At 44.4% G+C, this 25000-nt stretch overlaps 1 protein-coding gene across 7 annotated transcripts in view; it reads left to right on the top strand.

Annotated features, from left to right (window-relative positions):
- LOC117741618 (aryl hydrocarbon receptor-like) overlaps positions 1–25000 on the top strand; it is a 53122-nt gene that overhangs the window by 8433 nt on the left and 19689 nt on the right. For 2 of the 7 annotated variants that reach the window (XR_004610752.1, XM_034548760.1), the window contains exon 2: positions 548–735. Coding sequence is in view for 1 of the 7 variants with exons in the window: in XM_034548760.1 (XP_034404651.1) it covers positions 548–735 (188 nt within the window). In the remaining 6 variants the exon portion in view is untranslated. Of the gene's footprint in view, positions 1–547; positions 777–11844; positions 12140–12376; positions 16626–17329; positions 17427–18471; positions 18536–25000 lie in introns of those variants that run through there. The other 5 variants (XM_034548773.1, XM_034548781.1, XM_034548806.1 and 2 more) reach the window with 5 other exon arrangements.

The following is a 25000-nucleotide window of genomic DNA, read 5'->3' as shown; positions in this document are numbered from 1 at the left end:
CTAACGTGTCCTCTCTGCCCCCACAGACCCAAACCTCCTCCTCTCCCTACTCCTCCTCCTCCCCCTCCTCCTCCCCCTTCACCTCCTCCTCCTCCTCCTAACGTGTCCTCTCTGCCCCCACAGACCCAAACCTCCTCCTCCTCCTCCCCCTGCTCCTCCTCCTCCTCCTCCTCCTCCTCCTCCTCCTAACGTGTCCTCTCTGCCCCCACAGACCCAAACCTCCTCCTCCTCCTCCTCCTCCTAACGTGTCCTCTCTGCCCCCACAGACCCAAACCTCCTCCTCCTCCTCCTCCTCCTCCTCCTAACGTGTCCTCTCTGCCCCCACAGACCCAAACCTCCTCCTCCTCCTCCTCCTCCTCCTAACGTGTCCTCTCTGCCCCCACAGACCCAAACCTCCTCCTCCTCCTCCTCCTCCTCCTAACGTGTCCTCTCTGCCCCCACAGACCCAAACCTCCTCCTCCTCCTCCTAACGTGTCCTCTCTGCCCCCACAGACCCAAACCTCCTCCTCCTCCTCCTCCTCCTAACGTGTCCTCTCTGCCCCCACAGACCCAAACCTCCTCCCCCCGATGGCATCAAGTCCAACCCGTCCAAGCGGCACCGCGACCGGCTCAACGGCGAGCTGGACAAGCTCACCGGGCTGCTGCCCTTGAGCCAGGAGGTCCGGGCCCGGCTGGACAAGCTGTCGGTGCTGCGCCTCAGCGTCGGCTACCTGAAGGTCAAGAGCTTCTTCAACGGTGAGCGGCGGCCATGCTGCAGAGTGTGTATTCAAAGTGAAGTACGTGTGAGAGTGATTTATTCTCTTAATGAGCGTCGGGAGCTTTGCATCCATGTGCTTTGGGTTTCCTGAGGAGGACTCTGCCAGCTCCACAAGCTCCCACAGATGTGTTCACTCACATGAAGTTAGTTCGGGGGTTTCTATTCAGACGGGTAACAAACGACTCCAAGGCTTAAAAACATTTGTATTCCCCTTCTTTTGTTTAGATTGTGAGATCATGAAACTGCCCTCTCTAGAAATATAAACACAGACTCTCAATGGGTTGTTTATGAGTAACAGAGTGAGGTCATTCCAGCTTCCTCACATTGTTCTGCTCCTCCAGACGGCCTGAGAGGCATTTACAGGAAAAGGGGGCGGGGCTAAATCATCGACGGGGACATGTGGCCCTTGTGGCTCACCGTACATCTGGAGCTGACCTCCTTTTCAACAGGAGCCGTGAAGCCGAATGAAGCGAACTGTGGTCCGTTTATCTGACTTTATTATAGAAAGAAAACCACTTCTTATTATGTTTAATAAAAACAAAAAGTGTACAAAAAGGAGTAAAGAAAAAATGTGGAAACATATTATTATATAATTATAAGCATTTATTTATTTATATATTTATAATTTACGGATTTTATTTTTAAATATTATTTAAAACAAATGTTTAAAAATATATTTCATTTATTTTTGTCCTTTAACGGTTCCTCATTATTTTCATTCATTTTGTTTTTGCTTTTCCTTGAAGGGCCAAGCTGTCAAGCAACTAGCTATACATATATATATATATATATATATATATATATATATATATATGTATATATGCATAATAATATTTTAATATTCATTTATGAGATATATATATATATGTATGTATGTGTATATATATATATACGTATATATGCGTATATATATATATGTATGTATATATATATATATTTATATATATTAAATATTAAATTATGTGATATATATTACATAAATAAATATTTAAATATTTCTAAACATGTGCAGTATGTATATATATATATCACATACATTAATATTTAAATATTTCTAAACATATGCAGTATGTATATATATATATCACATAAATTAATATTTAAATATTTCTAAACATATGCATTATATATACTGCATATGTTTTAATATTTCCACATCTATTCATTTGTTTATTTATTCCTTTTAACATTGCCACATGTACACACTGGCTTCAGCAGAAGTAAAGGTTAAAATAAAGGCTCGTCCAGGTGTTCACAAAATGAACTTAAAGAAACACTTAAGTCATAAACGATGCCTTCAACCACAGACACACACTAAACACAGGATAAAGTTACTTCATTAACTTTAAGAAGGACATATAAACTGACCTGTATGTTGATAACTCCTCTATAAACTGACCTTTATGTTCATAACTCCTCTATAAACTGACCTTTTTGTTCATAACTCCTCTATAAACTGACCTTTATGTTCATAACTCCTCTATAAACTGACCTTTTTGTTCATAACTCCTCTATAAACTGACCTTAACTGACCTTTTTGTTCATAACTCCTCTATAAACTGACCTTTATGTTGATAACTCCTCTATAAACTGACCTGTATGTTCATAACTCCTCTATAAACTGACCTTTATGATCATAACTCCTCTATAAACTGACCTGTATGTTCATAACTCCTCTATAAACTGACCTTAACTGACCTTTTTGTTCATAACTCCTCTATAAACTGACCTTTTTGTTGATAACTCCTCTATAAACTGACCTGTATGTTCATAACTCCTCTATAAACTGACCTTTATGATCATAACTCCTCTATAAACTGACCTGTATGTTCATAACTCCTCTATAAACTGACCTTAACTGACCTTTTTGTTCATAACTCCTCTATAAACTGACCTTTTTGTTCATAACTCCTCTATAAACTGACCTTTATGTTCATAACTCCTCTATAAACTGACCTGTATGTTCATAACTCCTCTATAAACTGACCTTTATGTTCATAACTCCTCTATAAACTGACCTGTATGTTCATAACTCCTCTATAAACTGACCTTAACTGACCTTTTTGTTCATAACTCCTCTATAAACTGACCTTTTTGTTCATAACTCCTCTATAAACTGACCTTTTTGTTCATAACTCCTCTATAAACTGACCTGTATGATCATAACTCCTCTATAAACTGACCTATAAACTGACCTTTTTGTTCATAACTCCTCTATAAACTGACCTGTATGTTCATAACTCCTCTATAAACTGACCTATAAACTGACCTTTTTGTTCATAACTCCTCTATAAACTGACCTGTATGTTCATAACTCCTCTATAAACTGACCTTTATGATCATAACTCCTCTATAAACTGACCTTTTTGTTCATAACTCCTCTATAAACTGACCTATAAACTGACCTTTTTGTTCATAACTCCTCTATAAACTGACCTGTATGTTCATAACTCCTCTATAAACTGACCTGTATGTTCATAACTCCTCTATAAACTGACCTGTATGTTCATAACTCCTCTATGAACTGACCTTTATGATCATAACTCCTCTATAAACTGACCTTTATGATCATAACTCCTCTATAAACTGACCTGTATGTTCATAACTCCTCTATAAACTGACCTTTATGTTCATAACACCTCTATAAACTGACCTTTATGATCATAACTCCTCTATAAACTGACCTTTATGATCATAACTCCTCTATAAACTGACCTTAACTGACCTTTTTGTTCATAACTCCTCTATAAACTGACCTTTTTGTTCATAACTCCTCTATAAACTGACCTTTATGTTCATAACACCTCTATAAACTGACCTTTATGTTCATAACTCCTCTATAAACTGACCTTTATGATCATAACTCCTCTATAAACTGACCTTAACTGACCTTTTTGTTCATAACTCCTCTATAAACTGACCTTTTTGTTCATAACTCCTCTATAAACTGACCTTTATGTTCATAACTCCTCTATAAACTGACCTGTATGTTCATAACTCCTCTATAAACTGACCTTTATGTTCATAACTCCTCTATAAACTGACCTTTATGTTCATAACTCCTCTATAAACTGACCTTTATGTTCATAACTCCTCTATAAACTGACCTTGATGATCATAACTCCTCTATAAACTGACCTGTATGTTCATAACTCCTCTATAAACTATGTTCATAACTCCTCTATAAACTGACCTATAAACTGACCTTTTTGTTCATAACTCCTCTATAAACTGACCTGTATGTTCATAACTCCTCTATAAACTATGTTCATAACTCCTCTATAAACTGACCTATAAACTGACCTTTATGATCATAACTCCTCTATAAACTGACCTGTATGTTCATAACTCCTCTATAAACTATGTTCATAACTCCTCTATAAACTGACCTTTTTGTTCATAACTCCTCTATAAACTGACCTTTTTGTTCATAACTCCTCTATAAACTGACCTTAACTGACCTTTTTGTTCATAACTCCTCTATAAACTGACCTTTATGTTCATAACTCCTCTATAAACTGACCTTTATGTTCATAACTCCTCTATAAACTGACCTTTATGTTCATAACTCCTCTATAAACTCACCTTTATGTTCATAACTCCTCTATAAACTGACCTATAAACTGACCTTTTTGTTCATAACTCCTCTATAAACTGACCTTTATGTTCATAACTCCTCTATAAACTGACCTATAAACTTACCTTTTTGTTCATAACTCCTCTATAAACTGACCTGTATGTTCATAACTCCTCTATAAACTGACCTGTATGTTCATAACTCCTCTATAAACTGACCTTTTTGTTCATAACTCCTCTATAAACTGACCTGTATGATCATAACTCCTCTATAAACTGACCTGTATGTTCATAACTCCTCTATAAACTGACCTGTATGATCATAACTCCTCTATAAACTGACCTGTATGTTCATAACTCCTCTATAAACTGACCTATAAACTGACCTTTTTGTTCATAACTCCTCTATAAACTGACCTGTATGTTCATAACTCCTCTATAAACTGACCTGTATGTTCATAACTCCTCTATAAACTGACCTATAAACTGACCTTTTTGTTCATAACTCCTCTATAAACTGACCGTAATGTTCATAACTCCTCTATAAACTGACCTGTATGTTCATAACTCCTCTATAAACTGACCTGTATGTTCATAACTCCTCTATAAACTGACCTTTTTGTTCATAACTCCTCTATAAACTGACCGTAATGTTCATAACTCCTCTATAAACTGACCTTTATGTTCATAACTCCTCTATAAACTGACCTTTTTGTTCATAACTCCTCTATAAACTGACCTGTATGTTCATAACTCCTCTATAAACTGACCTTTATGATCATAACTCCTCTATAAACTGACTGTAATGTTCATAACTCCTCTATAAACTGACCGTAATGTTCATAACTCCTCTATAAACTGACCTTTATGTTCATAACTCCTCTATAAACTATGTTCATAACTCCTCTATAAACTGACCTTTATGTTCATAACTCCTCTATAAACTATGTTCATAACACCTCTATAAACTGACCGTAATGTTCATAACTCCTCTATAAACTGACCTGTATGTTCATAACTCCTCTATAAACTGACTTTTATGTTCATAACTCCTCTATAAACTGACCTTTATGTTCATAACACCTCTATAAACTGACCGTAATGTTCATAACTCCTCTATAAACTGACCTTTATGTTCATAACTCCTCTATAAACTGACCTTGATGATCATAACTCCTCTATAAACTGACCTTTATGTCCATAACTCCTCTATAAACTGACCGTAATGTTCATAACTCCTCTATAAACTGACCTTTATGTTCATAACTCCTCTATAAACTGACCGTAATGTTCATAACTCCTCTATAAACTGACCTTTTTGTTCATAACACCTCTATAAACTGACCTTTATGTTCATAACTCCTCTATAAACTGACCTGTATGTTCATAACTCCTCTATAAACTGACTTTTATGTTCATAACTCCTCTATAAACTGACCTTTATGTTCATAACACCTCTATAAACTGACCGTAATGTTCATAACTCCTCTATAAACTGACCTTTATGTTCATAACTCCTCTATAAACTGACCTTGATGATCATAACTCCTCTATAAACTGACCTTTATGTCCATAACTCCTCTATAAACTGACCGTAATGTTCATAACTCCTCTATAAACTGACCTTTATGTTCATAACTCCTCTATAAACTGACCGTAATGTTCATAACTCCTCTATAAACTGACCTTTTTGTTCATAACACCTCTATAAACTGACCTTTATGTTCATAACTCCTCTATAAACTGACCTTTATGTTCATAACTCCTCTATAAACTGACCGTAATGTTCATAACTCCTCTATAAACTGACCTTTTTGTTCATAACACCTCTATAAACTGACCTTTATGTTCATAACTCCTCTATAAACTGACCTGTATGTTCATAACTCCTCTATAAACTGACCTTTTTGTTCATAACTCCTCTATAAACTGACCGTAATGTTCATAACTCCTCTATAAACTGACCGTAATGTTCATAACTCCTCTATAAACTGACCTGTATGTTCATAACTCCTCTATAAACTGACCGTAATGTTCATAACTCCTCTATAAACTGACCTTTATGTTCATAACTCCTCTATAAACTGACCGTAATGTTCATAACTCCTCTATAAACTGACCTTTATGTTCATAACTCCTCTATAAACTGACCGTAATGTTCATAACTCCTCTATAAACTGACGTGTATGTTCATAACTCCTCTATAAACTGACCGTAATGTTCATAACTCCTCTATAAACTGACCTTTATGTTCATAACTCCTCTATAAACTGACCGTAATGTTCATAACTCCTCTATAAACTGACCTTTATGTTCATAACTCCTCTATAAACTGACCTTTATGTTCATAACTCCTCTATAAACTGACCGTAATGTTCATAACTCCTCTATAAACTGACCTTTATGTTCATAACTCCTCTATAAACTGACCGTAATGTTCATAACTCCATAACCAGATGCATGTTCCTACTATAGATGCAGCGATAGTCCTTCAGACTACCTGCAGAGCTGCGTTGATCTCATCCTCTTCCCTGGAAGGTGACACCCTTCATCCCATAATGAATCATTTCTGGGACTCCGTGCTGCTTTGCCCCGCAGCCAGTGAATGCAACACGCCCTAATAGAGCGTATTATTACAGTTATTACAGTTATTACAGGCCGAGAACAGATTCATCAATCAGGGAGCAGATGAACCGGTTGCCTGTGAGGAGCACATTAGAAAAGACATATTTCTGCATGAAAGTTCACCTCCTCCCCCCATTTCCTGTTGCCCCCCTGCAGCACCCCGGGGCCCCTTTGACTGCTCCGCCTCGAACAGACACTGCAGGACTCCGGCTTGTGGTTGCAGCAGGAGGCCTGCTATACATATACATATATATATATATATATATATATATATATATATATATATATATATATACACATATATACATATGCTCCAGAGAGCATTGTGGGTACCAACCCCCTTCATTTCCTGGCTCCTCGTTATCATTCTGGATTATCTTTTATAATTTGTGTTTCCCGTGAGGTCGTTGTTATCTGTTGAAATACGATATCTCTCTCTCTCTCTCTCTCTCTCTCTCTTTATGTGCTGCTTCTCATAGGAAGTCCTTTTAAAGCATTTCATATAAAAGTATATAAAGCACTTAAACATGCAGATAAAAGCTGCAGGAGAGCAGCTGGAGGCAAAAGGTAAAAATAATACTGAACACAATAAAATACGAGACGTTGTGTCACAGAAACTCCATAAAATTAACTTTAGAAGGTGGTTTTAAAAGGTGATGCAACACCTACATGTGTGTTGTGGTCTTTCTACATGTGTGTTGTGGTCTTTCTACATGTGTGTCGTGGTCTTTCTACATATGTGTTGTGGTCGTCTTTCTACATGTGTGTTGTGGTCGTCTTTCTATATGTGTGTTGTGGTCTTTCTACATGTGTGTTGTGGTCTTTCTACATATGTGTTGTGGTCTTTCTACATATGTGTTGTAGTCTTTCTACAGATGTGTTGTGGTCTTTCTACATGTGTGTTGTTGTCTTTCTACATGTGTGTTGTTGTCTTTCTACATGTATGTTGTGGTCTTTCTACATGTGTGTTGTCTTTCTACATGTGTGTTGTGGTCTTTCTACATGTATGTTGTGGTCGTCTTTCTACATGTGTGTTGTGGTCTTTCTACATGTGTGTTGTGGTGTTTCTACATATCTGTTGTGGTCGTCTTTCTACATGTGTGTTGTGGTCTTTCTACATGCATGTTGTGGTGTTTCTACATATGTGTTGTAGTCTTTCTACAGATGTGTTGTGGTCTTTCTACATGTGTGTTGTGGTCTTTCTACATATGTGTTGTGGTCGTCTTTCTACATGTGTGTTGTTGTCTTTCTACATGTATGTTGTCGTGTTTCTACATATGTGTTGTGGTCTTTCTACATGTGTGTTGTGGTCGTCTTTCTACATATGTGTTGTGGTCGTCTTTCTACATATGTGTTGTGGTCGTCTTTCTACATATGTGTTGTGGTCTTTCTACATGTGTGTTGTGGTGTTTCTACATGTGTGTTGTGGTCTTTCTACATGTGTGTTGTGGTGTTTCTACATGTGTGTTGTGGTCTTTCTACATGTGTGTTGTGGTCTTTCTACATGTGTGTTGTGGTCGTCTTTCTACATGTGTGTTGTGGTCGTCTTTCTACATGTGTGTTGTGGTCTTTCTACATGTATGTTGTGGTCGTCTTTCTACATGTGTGTTGTGGTCTTTCTACATGTGTGTTGTGGTGTTTCTACATATCTGTTGTGGTCGTCTTTCTACATATGTGTTGTGGTCTTTCTACATGTGTGTTGTGGTGTTTCTACATGTGTGTTGTGGTCTTTCTACATGTGTGTTGTGGTGTTTCTACATGTGTGTTGTGGTCTTTCTACATGTGTGTTGTGGTCTTTCTACATGTGTGTTGTGGTCGTCTTTCTACATGTGTGTTGTGGTCGTCTTTCTACATGTGTGTTGTGGTGTTTCTACATGTGTGTTGTGGTCTTTCTACATATGTGTTGGGGTCTTTCTACATATCTGTTGTGGTCTTTCTACATGTGTGTTGTGGTCGTCTTTCTACATGTGTGTTGTGGTCGTCTTTCTACATGTGTGTTGTGGTGTTTCTACATGTGTGTTGTGGTCGTCTTTCTACATGTGTGTTGTGGTGTTTCTACATGTGTGTTGTGGTCTTTTTACATGTTTGTTGTGGTCTTAGTTTGTTGTGGTCTTCCCACATTGTGGATATTTCTCAGACTAAAGCGAGTCGACCACAACATAGAGACAGGAAGTAGTTCCAGTAGAGCGACGTGTGGATGAAGCCCAGCTGTAAGGTAAAAACCAGCGCTGCGTCGTCGTTTCTTTTATCTCAGACTTGAACGCCTCCTTGGTGCTCCTGAGGCCTCTGGACGCCAGCGGAGCCTCAATTAGATTATTCTGCACGAGGAATGTGGGACCACAAAGACCTCTGAGGGAGAGCGGCGTGGTGCTCCACTGTCATTTACACAGGCCCACCCTTTATTTACCTGATGAAGACTGGAATAAAAAAACATATTAGTATATATAAATATATGTTTATTTAGTGAATTTCCCAGCATGCTTCTCACCGAACAAAGACGACCCGGGAGTGCAAAGGCTCATGGGAAGGCCGGGCCGGATGTGTGGCGGAGAAAGGAACGCTTTGTGGCCGGCGTCTCGGTCGCAGACGGGGCCGAGACGGTGGGAAACACCCGGGGGTTCGATCCCATGGCCGACACTCACAACACCGCCATTGTTCTTTCTGAACCAGACCCCTCGTCTTCACGGCTCTGTTTCTGTCTGTATGTCTGCCTGCCTGTCTGTCTGCCTGTCTCTCTGTCTTCTTTGGCCGAAATTATATCAACTTTGTAGACTAAACCAGCACTGAGAGACTCAAAATGACTACAATTGCACAACAACTGTAAAGAGACACAACATGGCAACCAAGAGATGCAAAACAAGTACAACAAGATCCAAAACAAGCACAAAAAGATGCAAAACAAGCACAAAGAGATGCAAAACAATCAAAGAGATCCAAAATAATCACAAAAAGATGCAAAACAAGCACAAAAAGATACAAAACAAGCACAAAGATATGTAAAACAATCACAAAGAGATGCAAAATAAGCACAAAGAGATCCAAAACAATCACAAAGAGATGCAAAACAAGCACAAAAAGATACAAAACAAGCACAAAGAGATGCAAAACAAGCACAAAGAGATGCAAAACAAGCACAAAGAGATGCAAAACAAGCACAAAGTGATGCAAAACAATCACAAAGAGATCCAAAACAATCACAGTGATGCAAAACAATCACAAAGAGATCCAAAACAAGCACAAAGAGACTCAAAACAATCACAAAGTGATGCAAAACAAGCACAAAGAGATGCAAAACAATCACAAAGAGATCCAAAACAAGCACAAAGAGATGCAATGTGAAGTGGCCTCTTATGAGACCACGGGTCCCTTCTTTCATCAATCAATAAGATTCATAATATGTTAATAATCAATCAGTGACATAATAATATGTTAATAATCAATCAATGACATACGAACGTTGTCCGTCTGTCTTCAGCTTCGAACCGCTGAGAAGCAAAAGACGAGCGCCGGCTGTGAGATTATAATAGCTGAACTTCCTCCTCTGCTGGGCCTCAGGCAGCGCACGCGCACGTGCATGCACACGCACACACACACGCACATCCTCGTCCTCCATGCTTTTCCAGATGTGTTTCGTACATTTTCCCAGCAGATTGAAGTCGAGCTTCCTCTGTCTGAACCCTTGTGACCTCCAGGGTGACCTTTGACCTCTCTCGTGGCCAGGGGACGGAGGTCAGAGGGGTCACAGTGTTCTCTCAAAGTTGGGCTCCATGTGCTCAACAGCTCCAGAACGCATAGCAAGAGGACTTTCAGTGCAGATTGGTCACAGTTAAAGTTTATTTTGGGGATAAAAGTAACAATTATTTATATTTTTCGGTGGATAATTTAGAAAATGTTAATAAATAACAAAATATCGCTGTTAAATTGCTTGTTTTGTCAAATAAACAGTCACATTTAAATGTGTTTTTAACACCAGCGTTTATCACGGCCAGAAGCCAGAACTTCAGGAAGTGAGAGGATGGAAGTAAAGGAAGTAAATAGTTTAATATATACAACATGTAGAGCCTCCATTTGTTTCCCATCACTGTAACACTTGAAACATGTTGGATATTTAAATATTATTATATTGTTTTCCAATTTCTGTACAATACATTATCAAAGAAATTCAACTTTTTCTTTTTTAATGATTTATGTCCCAACGACTGGTGTTCTGCACTAAAGGAGAGTGGTTCTGGTTCCAGAGAGCAGCAGAACCTTTATATTGCACTTCAAATCAAGACCACCGAGAACCCCTAAATGTTGAAACAACTAATCAGAGTGCACTGGATGTGTGTGTGCGTCTGAATTAAATTAGTACATTTATTTTGCATATTCTCTGATATTAAAGTTGCAAATTTACGAGAAGAAACTTGCAAAACTTGTAGAATTAGCAAAGTAAATATGGACAATTACAATAATAACGACTGTTATCTTAGTTTACTCTTCTATGGTCTGAATGCTCATTGAGGCTGGCCACTGCCCCGTGGAACTCTGGGTAATGGAGTCCTGCTTCACTGGAAGCTCTCTGGTGTTCTTCATGTGCTCCTCTCATGCGTCGTAAAAACCCTCCTCTTTGAGCGCTCACTCGCTTTCTACCCACAATGCTTTGTGTCGACTCACTGCTGCAGGAGGGAGGGTGCAGCTCAGGTGAGACACTTTCCAGGACACGCAGCTGTCAGTCAAACATCAAAGTTACATAGATATATATAAATATATATGAGGGCCTCCTGTGTGTACTTCCTTCATGACATCCACATGAAATAGTCGTGGAAGTGAAACATCGTTTCAGAAGAAGCGGAGCTTCACGAAACCTGTAAAACACGTCCACTAATCTGCTCTGTGTCGAACAGGAAGTCGTGTTGGTCAGAGGAAGCGTCTGGGGGGCCAAAGGCAGCTCTGAAGGAGGTTTCTCTGCAGCAGGAGCTCCGAAGGAGGTTTCTCTGCAGCAGGAGCTCCGAAGGAGGTTTCTCTGCAGCAGGAGCTCCGAAGGAGGTTTCTCTGCAGGAGGAGGAGCTCTGAAGGAGGTTTCTCTGCAGCAGGAGGAGCTCTGAAGGAGGTTTTTCTGAGGTCAGACCTGCTGAAGAAGATCATGTGATATTGTCACGGATCGAAGACCAGGGACCCAAGCACAATGGACGAAACAGAGTAAGCAAATAATAATCCTTTACTGGAGTAACAGAACAGACAGAAACAGGGACACAGACTATGGAACGCTGGAGAACTTGGTCTCAAAACACAAGACAATCTGGCAGAGGGCAAGTGCAAGTGAGGGAACCTAAGTAGTGAGTGACTAACGAGGGAATGGGTTGCAGGTGAGATGGGCGTGAGAACCAGGTGAAGGGAATGAAGGATGATCAGGTGTGAATGACCGGGTCTGAAATGACAAGAGAGTTAATAGACAAACAGATCTAATGAAAACAACTATTAACAGAAAGAAGGTGTGGAGCTGAACTGTTACAGAATCCCCCCTCTAAGGGACGGAAAACAATTGCCACACCGGGTGGACAGAGGGGATCTGGGGGAGGACTAATACTCCTCAGACATCTCCACCCTCTCCTCATCGGCTGGTGAGTTCTCCAGATCAGAAGATGGCTCCTCCTCATCCTCCCTGATGTCTGCTGCTGCTAATGGGAGAGAGGAAACAGCGTCTGGCTCGGTAGCGCCCTTGGGCCCAGAGCCCTTAGCGGGCTGATCAGGGTGGCTGCGGTGAAACTCTTATGAGAGGGGCATCCAGGATGTGTCGGGCCGGGACCCAGCATCTCTCTTCTGGACCGTAGCCCTCTCAGTCAACCAGGTATTGTAACCCTCTTCCACGACGGCGGGAACGAAGCAGGCGTCGCACCGTGTAGGTAAGACCTCCCTTGATGAACCGCGGTGGCGGCTGTACAGCAGGGGCCAGTGGACTCTCCCGAACTGGCTTTATTCTGGAGACGTGGAACGAGGGATGGACCCGCATGGTCCGGGGCAGTTTGAGCCTCACCGCTGCAGGATTGATGACCTTCAGGATCTCGAATGGTCCGAACCTGGGTGCCAACTTCTTCGCCTCCACTCGCAAGGGTAGGTCCCTGGTCGATAGCCACACCTTCTGGCCAACCTGGTAGATGGGGGCTTTGGAGCGGCGCCGGTTGGCTGCTGCGGAGTAACGATTGGCCGAGCTGAGGAGTGCAACGCTGGCCTTGGCCCAGGTACGGTGGCAGCGGCGGACTATGTCCGTGGGTAGGCCGTGAAGCAGAACCAACTCCGCAGTCTCCTTGGCCGAGGAGAGTTTGGGCAAGGGCACAAAGTGGGCCATCTTGCTGAACCGATCGACCACTGTTAGGATGGTGGTGTGCTTGTTGGACAGTGGGAGACCGGTAACAAAGTCCAGGGAGATGTGCGACAAGGGCCTATGGGGCACCGACAGTGATTGCAGGAAACCAGCGGGAGCCTGATGGGATGGTTTGTGCTGGTTGCAGACAGGACAGGCGTTGACGAATTCCCGGGTGTCCTTCTCCAGAGTCGCCCACCAGAACCTCTGCTGCAAAGCATCCCTAGTATGCTGGCTCCCAGGATGGCAAGTGAGTCTGGAGCTATGGGCCCACTGGAGGACCTCGGACCTCAGGGTCTGGGGAACGAACAGGCGGTCAGGGGGACAGGAACTCGGGCCGGGCTGGGACTCCAGGGCAGCCTTGACTCTCTTCTCTATCTCCCAGTGATAGCAGCAACCAAGACGGGGGCAGGAAGGATATTGTCATTGCAAGGGGTGGAATCCCTCTTGTCCACAAACTGGTGGGACAGGGCGTCCGGCTTGATGTTATGAGTACCGGGCCTGTAACAGAGGGAAAAGTTAAACCAGGTAAAAAACAGAGACCATCTGGCTTGCCGAGAGTTCAGTCTCTTGGCGGACTGCATATATTCAAGGTTCTTGTGATCAGTCCAACACAAAAATGGCAGACTGGTCCCCTCCAGCCAGTGGCGCCACTCCTCAAGGGCCAGCTTAACGGCAAGCAGCTCTCGGTTACCAACATCGTAGTTCCTCTCGGCAGTTGAGAGTCGCCTAGAAAAGAAGGCACATGGGTGGAGCTTCTGGTCACTGGCAGCCCGCTGAGAAAGGATGGCCCCACCCCTAACTTGGAGGCTTCCACCTCAACAACAAACTGTCTCTCTGGGTCAGGGACCTGAAGGATAGGGGCAGAGGTAAACCGGGCTTTAAGGGTCCGGAAGGCCTCCTCAGCCGAGGGTGACCACTGGAACTGCACCTTGAATGAGGTGAGGGCTGTGAGTGGGGCAGCCACGGTGCTGTAGCCACGGATAAATCTCCGATAGAAATTGGCGAACCCCAGGAATCGTTGTAGCTGCTTACGTGAGTCTGGAATGGGCCAGGACATCACCGCTGACACCTTGGCAGGATCCATCTGCACAATCCCCTGTCCAACGATGTAACCCAGGAAGGGAACAGAAGAGGCATGGAATTTACATTTCTCGGCCTTAACGAACAGAGAATTCCTCAGGAGACGTTGAAGGACGGCCTGGACATGGTGAATGTGCTCCTCTCGGGACCTCGAGAAAATAAGAATGTCGTCTAGGTAGACGAACACCTGCTTGTTTAACATGTCTCAGCACATCATTCACCAGGGCCTGGAAGACGGCTGGGGCATGACAAGGTATTCATAATGCCCAGTCGGGGTGTTAAAAGCTGTCTTCCACTCATCCCCCTCTCGGATACGGACCAAGTGGTAGGCGTTAAGCAGGTCTAGCTTTGTGAAGATGGTTGCCCCCCGGAGCAACTCAAAGGCAGAAGAGATGAGTGGGAAGCGGTTCTTGATCATGATGTCATTGAGGCCCCTGTAGTCAATGCAAGGCCTAAGTGACTTGTCCTTCTTCCCAACAAAGAAGAACCCCGCACCGGCAAGTGAAGAAGAGGGACGGATGATCCCAGCAGCTAGAGAGGAACCGATGTACGTCTCCATGGCCTCTCTCTCAGGTGCAGATAAGGAATATAGGCGGCCCCTGGGTGGGGTAGTGCCTGGTTGCAGGTTAATGGCACAGTCGTAGGACCGATGTGGAGGCAGAGATGAGGCCCTGACCTTACTGAACACCTCCCGATAGTCATGGTATTCCGTAGGCACTCCTGACAAGTCCAACGCAGAGCTGGGGCAAGCGGGCCGCTGAGGTGCAGAAGCCCGTTTCAGGCAGATCAGGTGACAGGATGCACTCCACCCCAGGATGGCCCCTGTGGCCCAGTCAATGTGAGGGTTATGGCGGCGGAGGAGTGCCCCAGGATTAGTGGATGCTGGGGTGACCGCAGGATAAGAAACTTAATGGTCTCATAGTGGTTACCGGACAGAAGCATGCGCACTGGCGTGGTCTGGTGAGTCACTGTCCCTAGTAGATGGCCGTCCAGAGCGTTGGCTGGAACAGGACAAGGCAGCTGTACCTGCTCGATACCCAGCTGACGGACTAGGTCCTCATCAATGAAGCTGTCATCAGCGCCAGAGTCAATGAATGTAGCGAGGGTCTGTGGTCCGTTCGCGAGCAGCAGCTGAGCGTGGAAAAGGGGTCTCTGGTGGGGAGAGAGTCTTGTGGTTCGGCTCACCAGTATCTCCCCTGCTACGGGTGAGCCACGCCTTTTACTGGACACCGGGATATGAAGTGGCCAGCCCGGCCGCAGTACAGGCAAAGACCTCCCTGGCGACGACGCTCCCGCTCCTCCCGGGTGAGACTGGTGCGCCCTACTTCCATGGGTTCAACCTACCCTGGTTGGGACCCCAAGGTGAAGCTGGTGGCTGCTGCAGAAGTTCGACGCTGGGTGAAAACACGACGAACTGTCTCCCCCTTGCGTCTCCCCTGTCGCCTTGCCTGGATGCGTCTGTCCACTCGGGAAGTCAATTCTACCAAGCCATCCAAGTTGTCAGACAAATCAAAAGAGATCAGTTCATCCTTAACATAATCCGCTAGTCCCGTCAAAAACACCTCACACTGGGCTGCCTCGTTCCAGTCGCTAAGGCGTGCCCTTGTGCGAAACTCTAGGGCATAATCCACAACTGTCCAGTCCCCCTGGCGCAGTTCCGCTAGTCCCCCGCTTGGATCTGGACCCTTGGAGACTGCCCCGAACACCTTGCGAAGCTCCGCAGAAAACAGCAGAAAAGAAGAACAAGCTGGCGTACGTCTCTCCCATTCAGCAGTACCCCAAAGTCGCGCTCTGCCAGTTAGGTGGTTGATGGTGAAGGCCACCTTAGCCTCCTCCGTGGCAAAGGTGTGGGACTGCAGAGAGAACAGAATGGAGCAGTTCGTAATGAATGGGTTGCAGCCCTCGGGTTCTCCCGTGTTGCGCTCTGGGGTTCCCACACGAGGCTCGTGTGTTGGAGCAGGCGGCAGAGAGGCAAGAGACGGCGCAAAGGCTACGAGCTGGGTCAGAGCAGTTGTCAGTTGAAGCATCTGGGTGGTCATCGCCGCCATAGCCCGCTCCTGGGCTGCTGTGGACTGCCGCTTCTCCGTGGCGAAGCGGACCATCTGCGCCTCGTGCTGCTGGAGGGCCTCCTTGATCCTCTCAAACCGGCTTGCTGAAGAAGGGGGTGCTGGGTCCATGACTGGCCAGATTGTAATGTTACGGATCGAAGACCAGGGACCCAAGCACAATGGACGAAACAGAGTAAGTAAATAATAATCCTTTACTGGAGTAACGGCAGGAACAGAACAGACAGAAACAGGGAAACAGACTACGGCACGCTGGAGAACTTGGTCTCAAAACACAAGACAATCTGGCAGAGGACAAGTGAGGGAACCTAAGTAGTGAGTGACTAACAAGGGAATGGGTTGCAGGTGAGATGGGCGTGAGAACCAGGTGAAGGGAATGAAGGATGATCAGGTGTGAATGACCGGGTCTGAAATGACAAGAGAGTTAATAGACAAACAGATCTAATGAAAACAACTATTAACAGAAAGAAGGTGTGGAGCTGAACTGTTACAGATATGATCAAAAGATCCAGATGACGTTGTTCTTCTTCTGTGTTTTTAAAGAGGCAGGACGCTGAGCGTCATGACCTCATCTTCCTGGAGGAACAAGCTGCTTCCTGCTTCCCCTCATGAGGTCACTTTAATCTAAACATGTTGCCTTTGAGCTCAGTAACGTAACGGATTAAGAGGATGAGGAGGAGCAGGAGGAGGAGGAGGAGCAGCAGGATGAGGAGGAGCAGGAGGAGGATGAGGAGGAGGAGGAGGAGGAGCAGCAGGAGGAAGAGGAGGAGGAGGAGCAGGAGGAGGAGGAGCGGGAGGAGGAGGAGGAAGAGGATGAGGATGAGAAGGAGGAGGAGGAGCAGGAGGAGGAGCAGCAGGAGGAGGAGGAGGAAGAGGATGAGGAGGGGCAGCAGGGGGAGGAGCAGGAGGAGGAGCAGGAGGAGGAGGAGGAAGAGGAGACGTCTGGAGCTGCAGCGCTGCTTTTAATGACAGGGAAGTGAGTTTGGTGGAAAATTACTGGCAGCCTCTCGGCCCCGCCTCCTTATGAATGAGAGTTTACATAGAGAGAGAGAGTGTGTGTGCGTGTGTGTGTGTGTGTGTGTGTGTGTGTGTGACACACATTAGTTGTGTACATGATGCAGAACCACACAGCAGTTCTGGAGATGAGCTCCTCTTTCTCCTACTTTTCTTCCTCTCTTCCTCCTCTCTTTTCTTCAGTTACTTGAAGCCAAAGCATTAAAAAAAGAAAAGGCCTGTCAGAGCAGCTCCCCCCTCTTTCCCTCTCCCCCTCCTCTCTCCACCCCCCCTCTCTCCACCTCCTCTCCCCCCCTCTCTCCACCTCCTCTCCCCCCCTCTCTCCACCTCCTCTCTCCACCTCCTCTCCCCCCCCCCTATCTCCAACTCCTCTCCCCCCCTCTCTCCACCTCCTCTCTCCCCCCCCTCTCTCCACCTCCCCCCCCCCTCTCTCTCCACCTCCTCTCTCTCCACCTCCTCTCTCCACCTCCTCTCCCCCCCTGTCTCCACCTCCTCTTCCCCCCCCTCTCTCCACCTCCTCTTCCCCCCCTCTCTCCCCCCCCTCTCTCCACCTCCTCTCTCCCCCCCTATGTCCACCTCCTCTCTATCCACCTCCTCTCCCCCCCTCTCTCCACCTCCTCTCTCTCCACCTCCTCTCCCCCCTCCTGTCCACCTCCTCTCCCCCCCTCTCTCCACCTCCTCTCCCCCCCTCTCTCCACCTCCTCTCTCCACCTCCCCTCTCTCCCCCCGTCTCTCCACCCCCCCTCTCTCCACCTCCCCTCTCCCCCCCGTCTCTCCCCCGCCCCTCTCTACCTCCTCTCTCTCAACTCCCTCTCTCCACACCCCCCCCCCCCCCCCCCCCTCTCCACCTCCTCTCTCCCCCACCCTCGTCTCTTCTATGCAGTCGTTTCTGGGAATATTCTTAATCTCTGGATCAGAGATATGGACGAGTTCCACGAGGGGAAGACGAGATGATTTAAGGTGGAACCCTCGTTTTGTTCTCCCCCTCCCTCCCCTCTCCTCCCCAGAAGGAATCCTGCTCCCAGTAGCTCCACAGTGCACAGTGCCCCAGTGGCGTCCCAATAGCCCCAGGTTGGTCCACACCGGTGGAGAATATGACCTCATGTCCCGCCTCTTGTTTACATACCTGAGCTCCTGCAGAAGAAGGCGGAGCCTCCTCTCCAGCTGGTCCAGACATGTCCTGGTCTTCCTCCGGCTCTGGTTGTGGCAGACGGCTTTAACCCCTTCACGACCTTTAACCCCTTCACGACCACCTTCCTTCTTTTATTTCACGTCTGTAAATAACTTAAAGAAGCTCTTTTTTGATGTCTTCTTTGACACAGAGGTCAGAGGTCAGAGGACTCAAAGCAACATTTACTGGATTGCAGAACTAGTTCTGGTGGTTTTGATGCAGCAGCTGGCTGGTTATTTATAGCCGGGACGGAGATTTCAGACCCCAGACCAGCAGCTCCAGTGTGTCACACTGGACTCTGAACCCTCTTTAAACTGTTTCATGTCCAACACGTCAATACAAGTCCAATAAAGATAATTCAGGATAAATTTCTCGTAAAGCTGATGCAATTTAATGGAAATTAAACAGGAAGTCCAGCAGTTAAAAAGTCAAATAAAGCTGAATATTCATCTAAATAAATAAAAATTACTCTGGTCGACTTATTAATAGTTTAATATGAGGAAATTTAACAAACTAACACCACAAAGTGTTTTCAACCAGCAGAGGAGGAAACGAGAAATTAAAACGAGTAAATAAATAATAAAGGGTGAAGCCTCATGAATGGTAATCCATAAAATTAGATTTTAAACTGTGATGAAGTTTCTAAAGATAGTAAATATATCAGGCTGAACTTTGGGACGAGAAGGAGAGTTTAAAAATCACACGCTTAAAAACAGAATATATATATATGTATATTTATATATATATATATATATGTGTGTATATATATATATATATATATATATATATATATATATATAAAGCAGCTCCAAGGAAAGGAAAGTCCCATTATAAAAACTTCTATAAAAGTATATAAATTAATAAAAGCAACGTGAACGCTGTGATTTTCAGCGTGAAATCTTTTTTTTTTGCCTTCGCCGTCTTCCAGGAAGCAAAACAAATTCCACACTTCAGGGAGCCGAGCGTGAGGCGTTCAGGAGCCCTGCGGATATTTAGCCGCCCCGGAGCGGCGCTACACGTGGAACCTGATTCCTCTCCAGCTGACTTGTTTGTTTGTGTACATGTAAACAGTCCCTGTGACATCATTTCATTAGAGAAAGGAGGTACTAGCAGTAGTACTGTGGTAGTACTAGCAGTAGTACTGTGGTAGTACTAGCAGTAGTACTGTGGTAGTACTAGCAGTAGTACTGTGGTAGTACTGTGAGTACTGTGAGTAACATTCCTGCAGACGTGCTGGAACAAAGCGACCCGACCTGTTTGACTACATTCACTGCAAAGCAACAAGCAGCTTCAGCTTCATTGACTCAAAGCTTCAGCTTCATGACTCAAAGCTTCAGCTTCAGCTTCATTGACTCAACGCTTCAGCTTCAGCTTCATGACTCAAAGCTTCAGCTTCAGCTTCATGACTCAAAGCTTCAGCTCCATTGACTCAAAGCTTCAGCTTAATTGACTCAAAGCTTCAGCTTCATGACTCAAAGCTTCAGCTTCATGACTCAAAGCTTCAGCTTCAGCTTCATTGACTCAAAGCTTCAGCTTCAGCTTCATGACTCAAAGCTTCAGCTTCAGCTTCATGACTCAAAGCTTCAGCTCCATTGACTCAAAGCTTCAGCTTCATTGACTCAAAGCTTCTTTCCACTTGACAAACACTGGAACACATTCACGTTGTACTTTTGTTTGTTGTAAACAAGGCAGACATACAGATTACAGCATTGTACACGCTCCTCTTAAAGGGCAACACACGCGTTTACAGTGTTTTCTCTTTCTGCTCTCGCTGTGGAAAAACTGGTTTCCATTGTTTGTCACTTTGCACATTAAATTATCATTTTAACATTTTGTTTTTGTTCATTACAAACATTACTGGTGTTTTGATGGTGTTTTATAGTGTTTTTAATGGTGTTTTTATGGTGTTTTACTGGTGTTTTTAATGGTGTTTTTATGGTGTTTATGGTGTTTTTGATGGTGTTTTATGGTGTTTTTATGGTGTTTTACTGGTGTTTTATGGTGGTTTTAATGGTGTTTTGATGGTGTTTTTTGGTGTTTTACTGGTGTTTTATGGTGTTTTTAATGGTGTTTTGATGGTGTTTTGATGGTGTTTTACTGGTGTTTTTATGGTGTTTTACTGGTGTTTTTATGGTGTTTCTTTGGTGTTTTACTGGTGTTTTTAATGGTGTTTTGATGGTTTTTAATGGTGTTTTGATGGTGTTTTACTGGTGTTTTTATGGTGTTTCTTTGGTGTTTTACTGATGTTTTTATGGTGTTTTTATGGTGTTTTACTGGTGTTTTTATGGTGTTTTTATGGTGTTTCTTTGGTGTTTTACTGGTGTTTTTAATGGTGTTTTGATGGTTTTTAATGGTGTTTTGATGGTGTTTTACTGGTGTTTTTATGGTGTTTCTTTGGTGTTTTACTGATGTTTTTAATGGTGTTTTTAAGGTGAATGTGTTTTATTTATTTATTTTAAAGGGAGAACAACAAGAGAGAAGACGCTTATCACGCAGACATGATCAGACACACTAGATCAAAGATAGATAGTCTGTCCATACACACACACACACACACACCTCTGCCAGGAACAGACCGTATCAGTCGTGTTTTTTTTTTGGGTGTGTGTACTTCTTTTCATTTGTTTGCGCGTATCTCTAAATGTATTTTTTAGTTGTATCTGTAAACAACGACCTCGATGTTTGTATTTGTATGCATGTTTGTGTTTTTGTGTGTAGCTGCATGCATGTTCACACTGTAAGTGTGTGTGTAAAAGTGTGTAGTGCCATGTGTAAACTATCTGGCGGCCAAACACACACACACAGACACACACACACACAGAGACACACACACTGGTTCTCATCTCTTCTAACTTGTTATTGGGTTCCTGGGTTCTGACAGGAGTGAGACCTCCTCCCTCTCCGCAGCAGAAATGATCCCTCAGGCCTAAACATCTTTGAACAACCCCCCCCCCCCCCCCCCCACACTCCTCTTTCCCTTTCATTCCCTTGTCTAAATAAACTCTTTACACGCAACTCTGCTGACCGCCTGCCGAGCCTGTCAGTCATAAATCAGGGTTGCAACAGCCTCGCAGTCTGGGCTCGGGGCCCAGGACTGATTCCGACTTGTGTTCTTGTTGTGATGAAACCGTTCGGTTCGCAGGACGAGTCGTGGTCGAGAACTCGGGAATCGAACGTGTGGCATCACCGGATCAGAACCCCCGTCACACTAATGAGGCTGCTGGATGAATAAATGAACAGATGGATGAATGAATAAATGGATGGCTGGATAAACAGATGGATTGATGGATGAACGGGTGGATGAACAGATGGATGGATGAATAAATGGATGGCTGGATGGACAGATGGATTGATGGATGAACGGGTGGATGAACAGATGGATGGATGAATAAATGGATGGCTGGATGGACAGATGGATTGATGGATGAACGGGTGGATGAACAGATGGATGGATGAATAAATGGATGGATTGATGGATGAACGGGTGGATGAACAGATGGATGGATGAATAAATGGATGGCTGGATAAACAGATGGATTGATGGATGAACGGGTGGATGAACAGATGGATGGATGAATAAATGGATGGATTGATGGATGAACGGGTGGATGAACAGATGGATGGATGAATAAATGGATGGCTGGATAAACAGATGGATTGATGGATGAACGGGTGGATGAACAGATGGATGGATGAATAAATGGATGGCTGGATGGACAGATGGATGAACGGGTGGATGAACAGATGGATGGATGAATAAATGGATGGCTGGATGGACAGATGGATTGATGGATGAACGGGTGGATGAACAGATGGATGGATGAATAAATGGATGGATTGATGGATGAACGGGTGGATGAACAGATGGATGGATGAATAAATGGATGGCTGGATAAACAGATGGATTGATGGATGAACGGGTGGATGAACAGATGGATGGATGAATAAATGGATGGCTGGATAAACAGATGGATTGATGGATGAACGGGTGGATGAACAGATGGATGGATGAATAAATGGATGGCTGGATGGACAGATGGATTGATGGATGAACGGGTGGATGAACAGATGGATGGATGAATAAATGGATGGCTGGATAAACAGATGGATTGATGGATGAACGGGTGGATGAACAGATGGATGGATGAATAAATGGATGGCTGGATGGACAGATGGATTGATGGATGAACGGGTGGATGAACAGATGGATGGATGAATAAATGGATGGATTGATGGATGAACGGGTGGATGAACAGATGGATGGATGAATAAATGGATGGCTGGATAAACAGATGGATTGATGGATGAACGGGTGGATGAACAGATGGATGGATGAATAAATGGATGGCTGGATGGACAGATGGATTGATGGATGAACGGGTGGATGAACAGATGGATGGATGAATAAATGGATGGCTGGATGGACAGATGGATTGATGGATGAACGGGTGGATGAACAGATGGATGGATGAATAAATGGATGGATTGATGGATGAACGGGTGGATGAACAGATGGATGGATGAATAAATGGATGGATTGATGGATGAACGGGTGGATGAACAGATGGATGGATGAATAAATGGATGGCTGGATAAACAGATGGATTGATGGATGAACGGGTGGATGAACAGATGGATGGATGAATAAATGGATGGCTGGATAAACAGATGGATTGATGGATGAACGGGTGGATGAACAGATGGATGGATGAATAAATGGATGGCTGGATGGACAGATGGATGAACAGATGGATGGATGAATAAATGGATGGCTGGATGGACAGATGGATGGATGAATAAATGGATGGCTGGATTTACAGATGGATTGATGGATGAACAGATGGATTGATGGATAAACGGGTGGATGAACAGATGGATGGATGAATAAATGAATGGATGAACAGATGGATTGATGGATGAACGGGTGGATGAACAGATGGATGGATGAATAAATGAATGGATGAACAGATGGATTGATGAATGGATGAACAGATGGATTGATGAATAAATGAATGGATGAACAGATGGATTGATGAATGGATGAACAGATGGATTGATGAATAAATGAATGGATGAACAGATGGATGGATGAATAAATGAATGGATTAACAGATGGATTGATGGATGAATGGGTGGATGAACAGATGGATGGATGAATAAATTAATGGATGAACAGATGGATGGATGAATAAATGAATGGATGAACAGATGGATGGGTAAATAAATGAATGGATGAACAGATGGATGGATGAACAGATGGATGGATAAAAGAACAGATCGATTGTGGCTCAAGCTCTCTGGTTTTATTATTGTATTCTTTCCAGATAAACATTATAAAGTATGAGGATGATAAGATGGAACCTGATGGTTCTGTGTGTGTGTGTGTGTGTGTGTGTGTGTGTGTGTGTGTGTGTGTGTGTGTGTGTGTGTGTGTGTGTGTGTGTGTGTGTGTGTGAATGTCTTCCGGTCCTCAATGGTTCCACTGCACGACAGCGATAAGAGCACCGGAGCTTCATTACGCTTAAAACTACATTACAGAGACATCCATTCTGGCTGGAGCTCAAGCCCCGCCCCTCTATTTGCCACCTCCTCCTCCTACTCCTTTACTCCCCCTCTCCTCCTCCTCACCTTTACTCCCCCTCTCCTCCCCTCCTCACCTTTACATTTACATTACTTTAACATTTAGCAGTTGCAAACCATTCAAGAGCCAGTAAAGCTATATCAGACGCTTTGGCAGCCGTCAGTGTGTGTGTGTGTGTGTGTGTGTGTGTCTGTCTCACACACACACACACAATAATCATACTTAATGTTTTCCCTCTCCTTGTCTTTTCCTCATCCGGCCTCCTCAGGATGCCAGTGATTGAAAGTTTGCACGCGAGGCTAAGAGTGTGAGTGTGTGTCTGTGTGCATGTGTGTGCGTGCGTGTGTGTGTGTATGTGTGTGTGTCTGTGTGTGTGTGTCTGTGTGCCTGTGTGTCCCCGTGTACGTGTGTGTGTGTGCGTGTGTGTGAGTGTGTGTCTGTGTGTGTGTGTCTGTGTGCCTGTGTGTCCCCGTGTACGTGTGTGTGTGTGCGTGTGTGTGAGTGTGTGTCTGTGTGTGTGTGTCCGTGTGCCTGTGTGTGTGTGTGCGTGTGTGTGCGTGTGTGTGTGTGTCCGTGTGCCTGTGTGTGTGTGCGTGTGAGTGTCCGTGTGCCTGTGTGTGTGTGTGTGTGCGTGTGTGTGTGTGCGTGTGTGTGTGTGTCCGTGTGCCTGTGTGTGTGTGCGTGTGTGCGTGCCTGAGTGTGCGTGTGCGTGTGTGTGTGCGTGTGCGTGTGTGTGCGTGTGCGTGTGTGTCCGTGTGCCTGTGTGTGTGTGCGTGCCTGAGTG

Source organism: Cyclopterus lumpus, chromosome 2 (genome assembly GCF_009769545.1).
Source record: "Cyclopterus lumpus isolate fCycLum1 chromosome 2, fCycLum1.pri, whole genome shotgun sequence".
In the NCBI taxonomy this organism is placed as follows: domain Eukaryota; kingdom Metazoa; phylum Chordata; class Actinopteri; order Perciformes; family Cyclopteridae; genus Cyclopterus; species Cyclopterus lumpus.
This window is presented reverse-complemented; position numbering and strand designations above follow the sequence as displayed.